We start from the raw sequence: 16,512 nt of genomic DNA, 5'->3' as shown, positions 1-16,512 counted from the left end.
AAAAAAAGGATTAACTAAGAGGGAAGGGATAGAGTCAGCTTTAGGCATGGCCAGATAGAGAGGCCCAAAACAATGCCACAGAAACTCAGGCTCCGGCCACCTCTCAGTTCCACTATTATCTCGGGCACAACCTCTTTAGGTGCTTGCCCTCAGCAGCTCAAGGCTTATGACTTCAAAGCTCCAAGTCTAGAGGAAAAGAGAGAGTCTAAAGTAAGTCTAAAGGAAAAGAGCTTCCTGGTTGCTTCCTAAAAAAAATCTTGGGGTTATCAGTAATTCAAACAATTTGGGAGCAACTATAGTAGTCAGGGGGATTCAACGGTCTGACTGGCCAGGCCTGGGTCACATCCCCAAGCCAGAGCCAGAGGGGGAATCAGCTCACTGTCCACATGGACTGAGAACAGGAGCAACATGATCCTCTCAGTGTCACATGGAGTTCTGTACCCAGAGGAGGAGGAGGAAATCAGTGCAGGGTGGGGAAAAACAGAAATGTCTACCACAGGAAGCAAGAAATGGAATAAAAAGAAGTAGAATAGAGGTGCCTGGGTGGCTCAGTCGGTTAAGTGTCTGACTCTTGATTTCGGCTCAGGTCACGATCTCATGGTTTGTGAGATCGAGCCATGCATCAGGCTCTGCTAATAGCACAGAGCCTGCTTGGGATTCCCTCTCTCTCACTTTCTTTTTGCCCCTCCCCACTCTCTCTCTATGTCTCTCAAATAAACTTTAAAAAAATTTTTTAAAAAGTAGAATAAATACCCTTTAGTTTTGTAATTGTTTTTAATTCTTAAAGTGACTCTGTAGACAATATGAAAGCTACAAAATAATTTAGAAGACAAAATAAAAGCCGTGTTCCTGACTTTGGAGTGAAACATCCTTTTGAAAGATTTTTACGTGTAGAGTTATTTAATTCTATGATTATCCTTGATTTTAAACATTTCCTTTTCACTGTATAGTTTATTTAACAAATATGTTTATTTTCTTTGTGATAAATCTTAGTTATCTTTATAAACCTAAGAAAAAATATTTTTTAATGTTTATTTATTTATTTTGAGGCGGGCAGGGGCAGAGAGAGGAGAGAAAGAGAATCTTAAGCAGGCTTTGTGCGGTCAGCACAGATCCTGACATGGGGCTCGAACCCATGAACTGTGACATCATGATCTGAGCTGAAACCAAGAGTCAGACGCTTAACTGTCTGAGCCACACAGGTTTCCCATACCTAAGAAAAAAATTTAAGGGTTGTCAATGTCTATATAAAATAGCTACAAAAAATGCAGTTACTTGGAAAAAAAGTTATGGAAAAGAAATGGGTAACTGAGAACGCATGGACAGAGTGAAGAGTATGCTAAATTATGGGGAACCTGTAGGAGAAGGGCCTGTCATTTATGTGAAAAGCGATCGGCAGCCATCCGTGACAAATGATCCCAACCTACCAGCTGTGATCTGACAATATAATGACATCACGCAACAAAGACAGCTGGGCTTGGTAGAATTTGTCTTACCAAGAACGTTAAAATAAAGCCGAACTCACATTTTAGATGGTTCCCCTGGCTGGTAGATAGGATTCTCTGAGGCAATAAATGCTAACACACACATAATATAAGGAGGAGTTGTATCTTCTACCACAGCTGTACTCTGAAATCAGCCCATAAGATGAAAATCACATCTAGTCAAAATTTCCCCTTCACGGCATCCTTCAATCAATGTCACATAGCCAGTGTTCTCCCTGTCTTAGCACCGATCACTCTAAGTAGCAGGTGATCTAAGAGGTAGGTTCTTAAAGGCATGGACTCAGGAGCCAGGTTGCCTGGGTTCAATCCTGTCTTGTTGTTTGCTAGCTTCTGACTGGGCAGGTAAGTCATCTCTGCGCCTCAGTTTCTTCTCTGAAATATGGCTGTCACTGGGACAGCCAGTACTCGTGGAATATCCAGTGTCCCTTATGGATCTCAGCCTCCCTTGCAGTTGGTTTGGAGTCAGGCTCTGTCAGGAGACGGGAGAAGGTTAAGAACATTCTAGGCTGAGAAGGTTAAGAACTAAAATGCCTCCTCCACTCTTTTCTTCCTTTGCTTTAGTGACCTCAAAAATCATTATGTTCCAGATAGCTATAAATAAAAGGGCTGTCTAAACTGTGTCAGTCTTTTTATGAGCAAGAAGTAAACTGTTACTGAGTATTTCAGTATTGTTTATGATTGCAACTCGGCCTAAAATAGCCTGACTACTACAACGGGGACAACAACATTTCCTACTCTGTAGGGTTGTCATACAAGTTAAATTAGGTTAATATTTATCAACTGTTCAGAATAGTACCCGAGTACATACTATATAAATGCTTGGTTGGCAGGTAGTTATGTGGGTAGGCAGACATACAAACAGAAGCATGTAGTTGTCTTATGAGCTGCCCATGTTATGAAGGGCACATAACACTGGGAACAACTAAGGAAAGAGCTGAGTCATGTGCCCTATTTATGCTTTTGCCTATAGAGTGGAATGGCAAGGGGAACAGCTTGGTTTTTTAAAAATCTTATTTCTCTCTCTTTTCCCCAAAGGCATGTCATTGAACTAGTATAAATTAAGTACATGCATTTTGTAATCCAACTATACACAAAAACTATCCATGAAGACAGGTACCATGTTTCTCTGTGTTATATTTCCATGGTACAAAGTATCCAATAAACAGTAGCCAACCAGCTTATGAATATGTCTGGGCTCTATAATTTTAGAGGACATTTGAGCATTCAATAAACATCAGCTAAATAAATGAACAAATAAATAACTACTTTTAAATAGCTGGAACATACCTATTCATAAACATATCAGTACTAGAAAAATGGTATCCCCTTAATGGTTGGCACTAGAATTCCTCTTAGGTAAGAAACTAGCTTTGTTTACTTGAAAGACCATTTTACAGATGGAAAATCTGAGGCTGAGAGCAGTTAAGTCATCTTCATCCAGAGTCACACAACTGGAAATGGTGAAACTTGGTTTGGAAGGCAGAGTTGTGAATCCAGAGTCCAAGTTCTTTTTTTTTTTTTTTTTTTTTTAATTTTTTTTTTAACGTTTATTTATTTTTGAGAGAGAGAGAGACAGAGCATGAACGGGGGAGGGTCAGAGAAAGGGAGACACAGAATCCGAAACAGGCTCCGGGCTCTGAGCCGTCAGCACAGAGCCCGACGTGGGGCTCGAACTCACAGACTGAGAGATCATGACCCGAGCTGAAGTCGGACGCTCAACCGACTGAGCCACCCAGGCGCCCCCAGAGTCCAAGTTCTAACTCCTACACTTCCACTCCCGCCACTTCTTTGTCCTCTAGGATATTCCTACACCACCCTTGACAGCTCCAGGATTTGACGTGCTGTCATCTTCCCCAACCCATCCCCCACTGGCCTTTTCAGATACTTCATTATTCATACTGATGACACCTCCAACACCATGGCCTCCAATCCACGTGACTCCATGACTCCCATCTTCCCTTATGTCCATCACTCAATAGAATGGTCACATCTTAGAATGGGCTTCAGATTCCCTGAAGACTCTCATATCTCAATTTTCCAAATTTCTGCTCTGGTCGTAACCTTATCCATCCTTCCATCTTTCTCACTCACGCTCATTTAATTGTTTTTAGCTCTTATGCAAAACTAGGATTTGAGAACGTTCTTGGTATCTAGAACAGGGCTCAGCAAACTATAGCCCATGGGCCAAATGTGGCCCATCACCTTTGTGTAAGTAAAGTTGTACTAGAATCTAAGCCATGTCTGTTTATTCACATACTGTCTATGACTGCTTTCCTGCTACAATGGTGGAGTTGAAGTAATTGGATCAGCAATTTGCAGGCCATATACAGCCTGCAAAGCCTAAAAGATTTATCATGTTCTACAAAAAAAGTATTTATTGTAAGAAAAAGTACTAGTAGAACCATGTTCTTTAGGGCAAGCCCAAGGCTCTGATCATGTTAATCTCCTTTCATTGTTGCTGGGGAGAAGTGGGTTTGGCATCAGAGGAGAATGTGAAGGGAGAATGAGGCTGAGGTAAGGGAACTGGTTGGTGAGTCATGTGCATTCAGAGTCAGGTCTCAGGAAGGGTGACCAAGGCCTCTCCAGCACTAGGCTTTTCACATGTCCCACACCTGCTACTCTTGCCTTGCCCCAGGGCCATTTTCCTTCCATGCCATTTGAGTTTCTCAGCATGATCATATGAAAACTCAGTCTCTTCCACTGTCTGTCACTCCAGCAAACTCCAGTGGAGAACAGCCCTCAACCCTCCCGGCTGACAGCCAGTCAATAAATACCTCCTTGCCCATGGCTCATCCATCATTCAAGTGGTCATGAGGAGCTTTGAAAAATCTCATTGTTTCTTTTCCTTTTAATTTTTTATTATGGAAAATTTCAAAGATATAAAAAAGTAGACAGGAAAACAAAAATGAACCCACGTCACCATCAGCCAGCTTCAATCCTACTGTTCTGCATGTCAGTTATACAGTGTAACTCCCCGCTCCCAACCCTCCCAGAGACACCATACCATTTCATATTTCATTCATAAATATTTTAGCATGTTTCTCTAAAAAGCAGTAACTTTTTTATCGTGACTATGAAATGATTATCATACCTTAAAGAAAAGAATAATTCTTTACATCATCAACTATTCAAAAAAATTTTTTTTAATATTTTGTTTTTTATATTTGAAAGAGAGACAGAAGGAGCATGAGCAATGGAGGGTCAGAGAGACGGAGACAGAATCTGAAGCAGGCTCCAGGCTTTGAGCTGTCAGCACAGAGCCCAATGCAGGGCTCAAACCCATAAACAGTGAGATCATGACCTGAGCCGAAGTTGGACGCTTAACCGACTGAGCCACCCAGGTGCCCCTATATCATTAACTATTTATTAAGTATTCAAATTTCCAATTGCCTCCTAATTTTTCTTTTTAGTTTTCCTTTGAATCATGATCCAAATAAAATCTACCTATTGAAATTTCAAAAACCACATGAACCCCACTTTAGTGTCTCCAAGTTTGGTATGTTTCTCACTTCTAAAGTGAACACATAATGTAGTATTTCTTTCTCTTTCTGAAAATTGGTGGTTAAATTGTTAACATAATTCAAAAAATATGGTAGTTTTTGAAAAAAAAAAGTAAGATATTATTCTTAGAAAAGTTAATGATGCTTCCCCTTTATTTAAGATCCCCTAGGTCCAGTCTAGACTTTCCACTTAATATTAGCTTTGCTAGTCTTCAGCCCTGATTTTATCCAACCATCTGCTTTCTCCACCCCCTTTCCAGGGTTGCAGAGGGTTGCTGGTGATAATCACATAAGCAGGCTGTTTACATGCACCACAAATTCGGGCCATCAGCTGGGCCATCCCTATTTATCCCTAGTTGATTCCCTACCAATTTCACCACAGCAGCTGCTGCACACCCCCTTCCCTCCCCCACAAGCCTCCAGAACCTGCCTGGGTCTCCCTCACAGCAGATGCCTCTACACCTAAATGAACAATCAGAATGACAGGACCCACCATGAACTTGGTCAGTTTTTCCGCTTCACCCCAAATTTCCTCTTATTTGTAGTTCTGGTCTCAGAAGAAGACATACATCTTCTTATACCTAATATATGTGTATATATGCACATAGAAGTCTCTGAAAAGAAGTTCACTAAAATGTCAACAATGGTTACATCTGAGAGGCAGGCTCTTAGGTGATTTGTACCTTTTCCTTCATACTTTTACTTTTTTCTCTGAGCATGTATCATTTTCGCAAAACCCATAATACCATTTCAAAATGTCAGTGATCCCCAAGAAAATGTAGGTGATCCCTACCAGTGAGGGACTTCCAATTTTCCCATATTCTCCATTACTCTTTGAGGTAGGCAGAAAAATGGCACCTAAACATGAAAGAATCATAATTCCTATAACCTATGTTATGTTACAACGGCAAAAAGGACTGTGCAGATGTGATTAAATTAAAGACCTTGAGATGGGGAGAATATTCTCAGTTATCTGGGTGAGCCAATGTAACCTAAGAGTCAAAGAGGGAGGGAAAAAGAGAGTCAGAGAAATGTGACTAAGGAGACAGGATCAGAGATATGTAACATTGCTGGCTCTGAAGATGGAGGAAGTCACCACCAGCCAATATAGGCAGCATCTAGAAGCTGCAAAAGGCAAGAAAATGTGTTCTCCCCTAGAGAGACAACACATTTTCCTCCATGAAAGAATGCAGCCCTGCCAACACCTTGATTTTAGCCCAGGGACACCCATGTCAGGCTTTTGACTTCCAAACTGTACAATAATAACTTTTGCATTGGTTAAAAACTTTGTGGTAATTTGTTATAGCAGCAAGAGAAAACTAATATACCCCTACTCCCTCCCCACTAAACAACTCAACATAACCTAAGTGGAAACAATGATTTGCTTTGCAGACAAGACAAGGCATGGTCACCATTGCCAACCACATGAATTAGAGTAAGTGCCTCCTTCATTGAACCCTTGGACCAACTCTGGGACACTCCAAAGTTCAGCTGTAGCTGTACATTTGACATGGGGATCTTGATTCCAAAATCAATGTTTCTCTCCAGACTCCACTTCTGAGCTTCAGACTGATATTTCCAATATGGACGCCTCAATCTCAATGTGCCCAAGACAGAAATCCTCATCTTTACCCTTGAGCCTGATTTTCCAGCCACGTCTCTTTGCTTCTATCATGGGCTTCCATTCGCCCAGCAAATCTCCCCTTTTCAGGCACATTTCTTCACCCCCAAACTCATCATCCTGTGCCATCCATCCACTGGACCTATCACAGGGTCCTCCTTTCCATTCCTGTTGTCCCAGTTCAAGATCTTAGGGCTGGAACCAGGTGGTCTGCTGCACTCTTGGGAGTTATCCTGCCAAAACAGCTCGCTCACAGTATGCCTCTGCTCCAAAATCTTTTAATACTCTCTCGTGTTTATGGAATAATGCCCAAACTTGATGGTTTTACATTAAACCAAAATCCATCCCCTGACTCCCTTCCAGCCTTATCTCCTATCCCCTCCCTATATGTCGGCATGCTCTATGAGTCAGCTATGTTGGTTTCCTGTGCTTGGACCAAGTCCTGCCTTCTCCCACCTTCCTGCCTTTGGCCATGAGTACCCTTTTCGGCTGTATGTCTCGTCTAAAGTCCACGGTGTCCTCTGATGGCAACAGTGGCCACTAGGAAGGCACATGTTGCTCCAGACTGGGCCTGTTCACAATTTCATGTGTAGGTGCATCATTTCACTGCATCTTCATGATCATCAATCACATTTCACTAACGAGGAGATACAGGCCTAGAGAGTGACCTGCAGGGGTGCTTTTAAAATATGTCCGCGTGTGGTTTGACACTCCTTCTTTCAAAAGGTGGAGCCTAATCACACTCCCCTTGCATGTGGTACATGAGCTAGACTTAGTGACTCACTTCTAATGAACAGAATGTGGTGGAAGGTGCAGGTGTTTGGCTTCCCAAGTTGGGTCACAAGAAGCACTGCAGCTTCCTTCTTGGTCTCGAGTCTCTCACCCTGGAAGAGGCCAGTTACCATGTGGTGAGGACACTCGAGCAGCCCATGGAAAAGTCCGTGTGGAGAAAAACGGAGGCCTTCAGCCTGTGGGTGGGTGTGGCACCGTGTGGTACCGTGTGGGTAAGCCAACTTGAAAGTGGCTCCTGTAGGCTCAGTCACGTCTTCAGAAGACTACAGCCCCCACGACGTCTTGACTGTAGCCTATGAGACACCTTGAAACAGAACCACCCAGCTGAGCAGCATGCACCTCAATTCCTGATCCACAGAAACTGTAAGAATTTAACAAGTGTTTACTGTTCCAGGCCACTAAGTGCTGGGGTAATTTGTTACACGGTAAGAGAAGCTAAAACACTTACCCGGGGTCATACGACTAGTAAGCTGGTAGAGGAGACATTTGAACACTGGTTTGTCTGTCTCCAGAGCTCATGTTCTTAACCTCAGCCCAGAACTGCTGGAAGTGCTAGTTTATATTTTGCTTCCTTTAGAAAACTTTGACAAAGTCTACCCTCAAAATTCATCTTCCTCCAATCTGTACCCTTAAGCCCTACTCAAAATGCCCATTTATTTTGCCCCCAACAATCCCCATATTTGCCCAAGACCAACCTTACTTCGTTTGCAACTTCCGGCTCCTTTCAGTTTTGGGACCTACATCTTAGTGTTGGCACTAAGATTAAATGAGATAATATGTGTAAATGTGCTTAGCAGAGGAATGGCGAAATTATACTATTTACTACTTCAAGTATACTCTTTATTAATAGTATAACATAATTATATTATTTATTTGAACACAGTATTTCTTCTGCTCTATGGATGAGGTCTCAACTCTGGGTATATATTAGAATCACCCAGGAAGCTATTAAAAAACAAACAAACAAACAAACAAACAAACAAACCAATACATGGACTATACCCTGAATTAAGAGGTCTGATTTAATAGGTCTTGGGGAAGCCAGGCAACAAAACTCCCCAAATGACTTTAACGTGCAGCCAGGGTAGAAAACCACTGGATTAGGTCAGAGGTTCTCAACCAGAGGCTATTTTGTTGTCTCCCTGCCCACTTGATCCCTCATGCCCCTGATATTTGCTAGTGTCTGGAGATATTCTTGATGGTGATGGCTTTAGGGAGGTGCTATTGGCATCTAGTAGGTGGAGGCCAGAGAAGCTGCTGAACATTCCACAATGCACAGGCCAGCCCCGCATCAGAGAATTATCTGGTGCTAAATGTCGATAGTGCTAAGGTTCAAAAAACCTGGATTAGATATTGTTTCCAGCTCCTGCGCTCATTCTCTTTAAGAACATTGGTTCTTACTTATCTCTCTGACTCTTCTGGTATCTTTGAGAAGGATACAAGACCTGAGTCCTTCCCTCTCAAGACCAAATGTGGGCACCAACCAGCTTGGCTGCTGCCCCAACTGGGCTGGCTCCAGGCCTGTCAGGAGGGTCTGTGAATGGTCTTGTGCTTCCCCATTTCCCTTCAGTGCTTTAGCCTCTGTATTAGAACACTTGCTACAGAAACTATACTTAGTTGTAAATATGTCTCTCTTACTCCCAAAGCCAGAGCCCATATTTTATTCATCTCTATTTATTCCACAATACCAGGCTCTGTGCATTGCACTTGGTAGGTGTTCAATAAAATACTTATTGCATCAAAGTAGATTAATATAATTTAAAGTTTTATCACACTTCTTGGCATCTCTTTGAAAGGTTACAGAAATAGAGGATACAAATGCCAGTTAGGAGAGAGCTCTTGTATTTCTGTTCTTGTGGAGTTAAAGTCAAATGGTCAGTTTTGCTCTTTCTTAGTGTATTTATATGAGTTGCCAGAGGAAGTGAGCAACCATTTTAAATTAAGATTTATTTAAAAAAAAATTTTAATGTTTATTTTTGACAGAGAGAGAGAGACAGAATGCAAGCGGGGGGGGGGGGCGGGCAGAAAAAGAAGGAGACACAGACTCTGACGCAGGCTCCAGCCTCTGAGCTGACAGCACAGACCCTGATGCGAGGTTCGAGTCCACGAACCGTGAGATCATGACCTGAGCCAAAGTCAGACACTTAACCGACTGAGCCACCCAAGCACCCCAGAAGATATTTTTATAATAAATAACTAGGGATTTGAGAGGACTCTTATTTAGAGAAGTTCTCATATCTTTAAGATTCTTTTTCATTGGTTATCAGAAGTGAGAAAATGCTTCATTTTCAAGGCAAAGCAATAACTTGGAGAATGATACTGAAAAAACCTTGTCTTAGAAAAATATATGCAAACTCTTCCACTTATTAATCATTTATACTCAATACATTATGGGCCTTCCATTTTCATAGTGGGCAAAATTAGGCACAGGTTTGGAAGCTAATTAAAAAAACACGGTTTTCCAAGATCATTCATTCTCCTTTCAATGTTTTGCTAGTCTCAGATTTTTATTTTTATTTTTATTTTAATGTTTATTTACTTTTGAAGAAGACAGACAGCACAAGTGGGGGAGGGGCAGAGAGAGAGGGAGAGAGAATCTGAAGCAGGCTCTGGGCTCTGAGCTGTCAGCACAGAGTCCAACATGGGGCTGGAACCTACAAGCCGTGAGATCATGACCAGAGCGTAAGTCAGATGCTTAACCAACCAAGCCACCCAGGCGCCCCTGATTTTTAAAAAACTGATAACGGGTGCCCCGCTGGCTCAGTTGGTACAGCATATGACTCTTGATTTCAGGGTTGTGAGTTTGAGTCCTTTGTTGGGTGCAGAGAGTACTTTTTCTTAAATAAAAAAAAAAATTTTTTTTTTTACGTTTATTTATTTTTGAGAGACAGAGAGAGGCAGCGTGAGCAGGGGAGGAGCAGAGAGAGAGGGAGACAGAATCAGAAGCAGGCTCCAGGCTCCAAGCTGTCAGCACTGAGCCAAAGCGGGGCTCAAACTCACAGACTGAGATCATGACCTGAGCCGAAGTCGGACGCTTTGACTGACTGAGCCACCCAGGCGCCCCCAGAGAGTACTTAAAAAAAATCTTTTAAAACCCTGGTAAAATCTGGGGTATATTTAATTCTCCAAATTAAGAAAGTCAGTCAAGAGTCTATTCAACTTGGCATTCTCAAGAAGGGCATATCTAAACAAACAAACAAAAAAAGTGATATTCGAAGGCTAAAGGCCTAATTTAAGGTCTTTCATTCTGTTTAATATGAGGTTTTACAGGCCTTGCTTAATTTTCTAATGCCCTGGTTTCCTTACATTGTTTTCACAAAGGGCTGGCATGAAAACATTTCAAAGCAACAAGTTAAATATACATCATTTTCTCTAAATTGACCTTTCTTCCACCTATGATCTAAAATAGTGGACCACTGCTTAAATGTCATCTTTCAGGTGAGATCCTTCCTGACCACCTTATGCAAAATTAAGCCCCTTCGATATTCTGCATTCCCCCTCTCTGCTTTCTTTTTCCCTATAGCACTTACTTGTTCATCGTCTGTCATCCCCCACTAGGATATAAATTCCATAAAGGCAAGGAAGGTGCTTTACCTCCAGCACCTAGAATGATGTTTGGTGCATTGTAGTACTCAATAAATACTTATTGTATGAATGAGTGAATTATGCAAATCTAGAGATGAAATATACTATAACACCATCAAAGGCAGGAATTAGGTGTGATTGAATCAACAGGGCTAGATCTCAAAAGCATGTATTTGAGAGCAAACAAAAGCAAGTTGCAAAATAATGCATGCATTTCCTCATCTGCAAAATAGGGCTGGTAATGGCATTGTTATCAGGATCAAGTTAGTTCATTAGTGTTAAATGCTGAGAACAATGATATAAGCACTCAATAAATGTTATTTGCCATTATCATCATTACATTGATGAGAAATCACTCACAGCAAATAGTACTACTAATTTTATATGATATAATCTAATTTTACATGGTTAACCAACCTTAAGAGCTCTGGAAGGACTATAGACTAAACTGATTACTTTTGTGAGGAGAGAAGAACTCATATGATGGTCAAGGAGAATTTTAAATTTATCTGTCATGTTCTAATATTTTAAATGTAGAATAGATTAGTCCTATTTCTTGAGACATAATAACCTTGAGGGGGGCAGGGAAGAAGGGAGGAAGAGAGAAAGAGTGAGGAGAGAGAATGGAGAGATGAATTACTTAGGATAAGAATTTTTTAACTTTTCTGATTTATTTCTGAAGTGCTTCTAGAATAATCACCACAGATAGGATGCTCTTAGCCTGGACTGAAAATAGCTAGAGACAAGAACCACGAATAAAACTGACCTGGAGTCCTGGATGGATTACATGAGTTAGTTGGATTGGAGAAAACTATCATTAACACAATCTTAAAATAGGAATAAATTATTTGAGGCCTTGTGTTGGTACTTACTGATGCTTCAGCCACTGCTCCACAAATGGAATGGAGAAGAATTCCGTGAAAGACTCCCCTATCCTCTTTGGATTTTGACTGGTAACGATGCCATATTTTGATTGACAAGAAAACAATAAGCAAAAATTCAAGTCAATTGTTGCTATTCTGCTTGCAAATGAACACTATTGAATCCTTAGGGTCATTGAATATTCAAACACATGCAAAACTTACTTGTATAACCACTCAGTCAGAAAATCACAGGCAATGAATTTGGTTCTTTTTCTCTAAAGAGAAAAAAGAGAAGAGAGAATTAAATTATACTCTTTGTCCACATGTCTGAGTAGGACAAAGGAAGAGAGGTTAATTGATTTTTTGGGTTAGATGAAATATGCATGAGTCTTTTATGAGGTTTATAAGTACATCAACAAACAGTAGCTTGGGGTGATGTAAAGAATTCTGAAGACTTTTCTCCAGTCATCTTTATTTTTTTGTTATTGTTTTTAATTTTTTTAATGTTTATTTATTTTTGAGAGAGAGACAGAGTGCAAGCAGGGGAAGGGCAGAGAGAGAGAGGCACAGAATCTGAAACAGGCTCCAGGCTCTAAGCTGTCAGCACAGAGCCTGACGTGGCGTTGGAACCCATGAACTGTGAGATCGTGCCTGAGCTGAAGTCAGAAGCTTAACCAACTGAGCCACCTAGGCACCCCTCTCCAGTCATCTTTGGATTAGCACATTTTCTGATAGCAGGGACTAATAAAAGACAGTGCACATAGTAGGAGGCTTACTACATGCTTTTGGAATTGTCACAGAAGGATTTTATTTAAATCTGGAACTTGATACTGAGTAACTGTACTTACTGCTTTCTCCCAGTCCACTTGAACCCTCACAACAGCACTACTTCGGGTCTGGGTACCATCTTGCAATGTGGAAGCCAAGCATGCAGGTGCCATTGGCCAGTGTGGCTGACCCTGCCAGTTGTCCACCCAACAGTGGCTCCAGGTCTACACTTCTCCCACCCGGTTCTGTGCCTCAGGAGGCTGATTTTATGGTTCACTTCCACCAGGCTCCCTTACTCACTAGGTGGGTCCAGCCAGTGGGAGGTACCAGCAGGAGATCCGAGACAGGGAGGATAGACAGGGTGTAGTGGATTGAACTGTGTGTCCTCCTCGACCCAAATTCATACGTTTAACTCCTAACTCCCAGAACTTCAGAATGTGACTGTATTTGGAAATAGGATCATTACAAATATAATTAGTTGTGTCCAGCCACTCCTGAAGGGCACAGCAACTCCAAAGAAAATGAATAAATTTGGGGTAATATAGCAAGTAAGAAGGGAGATGCTATTGGCTAAACCATCAATGGCAGATTTCTAATGACATTGTACTAGACCCTAGATCCTGCTATACCCAAATTCCAAAGCCCAAATTCCCTGGACCTTTCAGGTACATGAGCCACTATATTCATTTTTTTTTTTTTTAATGCTTATTTATTTTTTCAGAGAGAGAGAGAGAGAGAGAGAGAGTGAGCGAGCATAAGTGGGGGAGGGGAAGAGAGAGAGGGAGACAGAATCCTAAGCAGGCTCCAAGCTCTGAGCTGTCAGTACACAGCCTGATGCAGGGCTCAAACTCACAGACTGTGAGATCATTACCTGAGCCAAAGTCAGGCGCTTAACTGACTGAGCCACTCAGGCATCCCTAGTCTCTGTTTGATTAAGCCAGTTTGTATTGGGTTGTTTATTGCTTACAACAGGAAAAGTTTTAACTCCTATTCCTTTTTTTCTCCAATCAGCTAACCCCCACTTGTCCTTATAGATGCCTCCAGGAAGACTTTCTGACCATTCTCACCCTCCTCAGCTTAAACTCCCCAGCCCCCCACCCCCAGTTCCTCATTTGCCACTCTGTCATAGCACCTCAGACATAACCATAACATAATACTTGCCCACATGTCTATCTTCCCCACTTAACTATAAACTTCTTGAGGACAAGGCACATGTCTCTTTTCTTTATATTCTTAGTGCTTAATTGAGTGCCTTGCATGGAGTAGGTGATCAATGGGTGATAAGTAAATGAATGAATGAATTCACCATTCAACTCTCAAACATCAAAGCAAGAAAGAGCTTATTTACAAGAATTCTGACATCTTTTTTTAAAAGTTTATTTATTTATTTTAAGAGTGCATGCAAACGGGAGAGGGGCAGAGAGAGACGGAGAAAAAAGAGAATCCCAAGCAGGCTCGGCACTGTTAGTTCAGAGTCTGATGTGGGGCTTGATCTCACAAACGGCGAGATCATGACCTGAGCTGAAGTCAGACGCTTAACCTACTGAGCCACCCAGGCGCCCCAAGAATTCTGATATTTAAAACTAGCAACTGCTTGGGGCGCCTGGGTGGCTCAGTCAGTTGAACGTCCAACTTCGGCTCAAGTCATGATCTCAGTGTTCGTGGGTTTGAGCTCCACATCAGGTTCTATGCTGACCGTTCAGAGCCTGGGGCCTGTTTCAGATTCTGTGTCTCCCTCTTTCTCTGCCCCTCCCCTGATCACACTTTGTCTCTGTCTCAAAAATAAATAAACATTAAAAAAAAACCCAACTAGGGATTGCTAATATAATTCTGGATAGTTTCTCTTCATTTTCTTCTCCTAATATTTTATCATGAAAATGTTTCTTCTTTTTTTTCTTTTTTTCCCCCGTTCACTTCAAAATAGCCAACTCAGCTTTATAATCTTAGATAAGGTCGAAAAAAAAAACTGCTGTGAAATTGATTCTCACCAAAAAGGAAAGTGCTGCTTAAAATTTTTTACTGAAAGCTTTACTACAGCCATTAGTCCATAAAACAGAGCAGTTCCCGAGTTGCTGGAGATTGTTTGCAGTCTTCTACCTCCTTGCTGATAGCCTTTTATTAAAAAATTGAAACACTGCTGGCCAGGGTAATAAAATTAAAGGTACTGGAGCATGTAACAGGGTTTTCTAAGTCTGCCTTGCAACAGTAGGGTTGCCTTCAAAAAGCCATCTTTAACCCAACTAAGAAAATACTTGTACAACAATGCAAATATGTATCTAGCATGGATTGCCGTATAATTTAAACAATTCAGCAATTGTAAGATGGCAGTGTCTCTTTTTTTCCCGTCCATAAAAGATGCATTGTTCCCTTGGCATTTACTGCAGTGTTTGGTGGTAAAGATTCCTTCTACCAAGGGAATGCAGTTTGACTTACTCTATTAAATAGACTTTTAAAATAGCCCAGTGGTCTGATGTATGAAGGTCATGCAGACAGATTTAATCACTTTTGATGCAAAGAAATAAAATGGAAGAAATTGTGTTTTCCTTCTGATCTGAGCAAGTGTGGACGTGCCGTGCATACTCAGACACGTGGAACAGTGAGGATATTGTTCAGCTGTTGTTTAGTTTAAAAATTATCTGCCAGGGAGCTGAAAGAGAGAAGGGAGAGCAAATGAAAAGTTGTGGTGAGTGAAGAGATAAGAGAGGAAGTAATAGAGAGAAAAATTAAAGAGTGAGATTAAGAAAGTGTGGGCACCCAGGGTTTACGTAATGCGGACAAACATACTGAGTTCATGATTGTTAAAGGGTGAGTATGTGCAAGTTTCGGCAAGCAGAGGAAACAGTTAAGACAACCTCAAACAAGGTTAAAAAGCAATTTTTTTTTTTAAATTTTTTTAACGTTTATTTATTTTTGATACAGAGAGAGACAGAGCATGAACGGGGGAGGGGCAGAGAGAGAGGGAGACACAGAATCGGAAACAGGCTCCAGGCTCTGAGCCATCAGCCCAGAGCCTGACGCGGGGCTCGAACTCACAGACCGCGAGATCGTGACCTGAGCTGAAGTCGGACGCCCAACCGACTGAGCCACCCAGGCGCCCCTAAAAAGCAATTTTTAAAAATCCAGAATTAAAAGGAAAAAGACTAAATGACAAAGGATAAGACATCATCATGTCATCATGAGTTTGCAACTTACTTTAAAATGCACCCAAAAAACAAGGTAGATGGATAGACGGATGGACTGATGGATTGGTGGACAGATATGCAACCAAGCCAATAAAGCAAAATGGTAACTGTAGAATCTAGGTGGTAAATATGTGGATGTTCCCTCTGAAATTCTTTCACTGTTCTATATTGCTGGAAAAATTTTGTAATAAAATTCGGGGGTGGAAAACATCATCATAAAAGACTGAAACCCCAAAGAGAGAAAAGGCAGAAATTGGAGTTCAACCCAGACAGTACCTTGCCCCGATATTCATGTTGGGTACGGCCATAAGAAGCAGACTAGAAGTGCAGAGACTAGAAAGAGAAACTACTTGCATTGGAAAGTCACTGAATCTGCATCCGGTAATGAACGTAATTCCACCCCAGAAAGGTCAAAAGCACATGCTGTGAGGTTAGTGCACTGAAGTGTGGCTTGCTATGGCATTGTGTTTGTTGAGATTCTTTGGGTTTGCAAGGTTTAGAAATCTGTTCGGGTTACCTTGGTTCCTGGGTATTTTTTACAAATCAGTTTAGGATAGATTTTGCCGCAGCAAACAACCCCTAAATCTGAGAAGCTTATATCAACAATGGCTTTTTTTTTTCACTCATGTTACATGAACATTTCTTTTTTTTTTTTTTTTTTTCAACGTTTTTTATTTATTTTTGGGACAGAGAGAG

At 41.3% G+C, this 16,512-nt stretch overlaps 1 protein-coding gene across 7 annotated transcripts in view; it reads right to left on the bottom strand.

The window, feature by feature from the left end:
- The window catches only part of IQCK (IQ motif containing K), a 124,452-nt gene that overhangs the window by 80,449 nt on the left and 27,491 nt on the right, over positions 1–16,512 (bottom strand). For all 7 annotated transcript variants that reach the window (XM_049638371.1, XM_049638365.1, XM_049638369.1 and 4 more), the window contains 2 exons: positions 12,089–12,141; positions 11,876–11,953 (listed from right to left, as the gene is read on the bottom strand). In XM_049638371.1, the coding sequence (XP_049494328.1) occupies positions 11,876–11,953; positions 12,089–12,141 (131 nt within the window). The remainder of the gene's footprint in view (positions 1–11,875; positions 11,954–12,088; positions 12,142–16,512) is intronic.

The sequence above is a fragment of the Panthera uncia genome, chromosome E3, assembly GCF_023721935.1.
Source record: "Panthera uncia isolate 11264 chromosome E3, Puncia_PCG_1.0, whole genome shotgun sequence".
NCBI classification, from domain to species: domain Eukaryota; kingdom Metazoa; phylum Chordata; class Mammalia; order Carnivora; family Felidae; genus Panthera; species Panthera uncia.
This window is presented reverse-complemented; position numbering and strand designations above follow the sequence as displayed.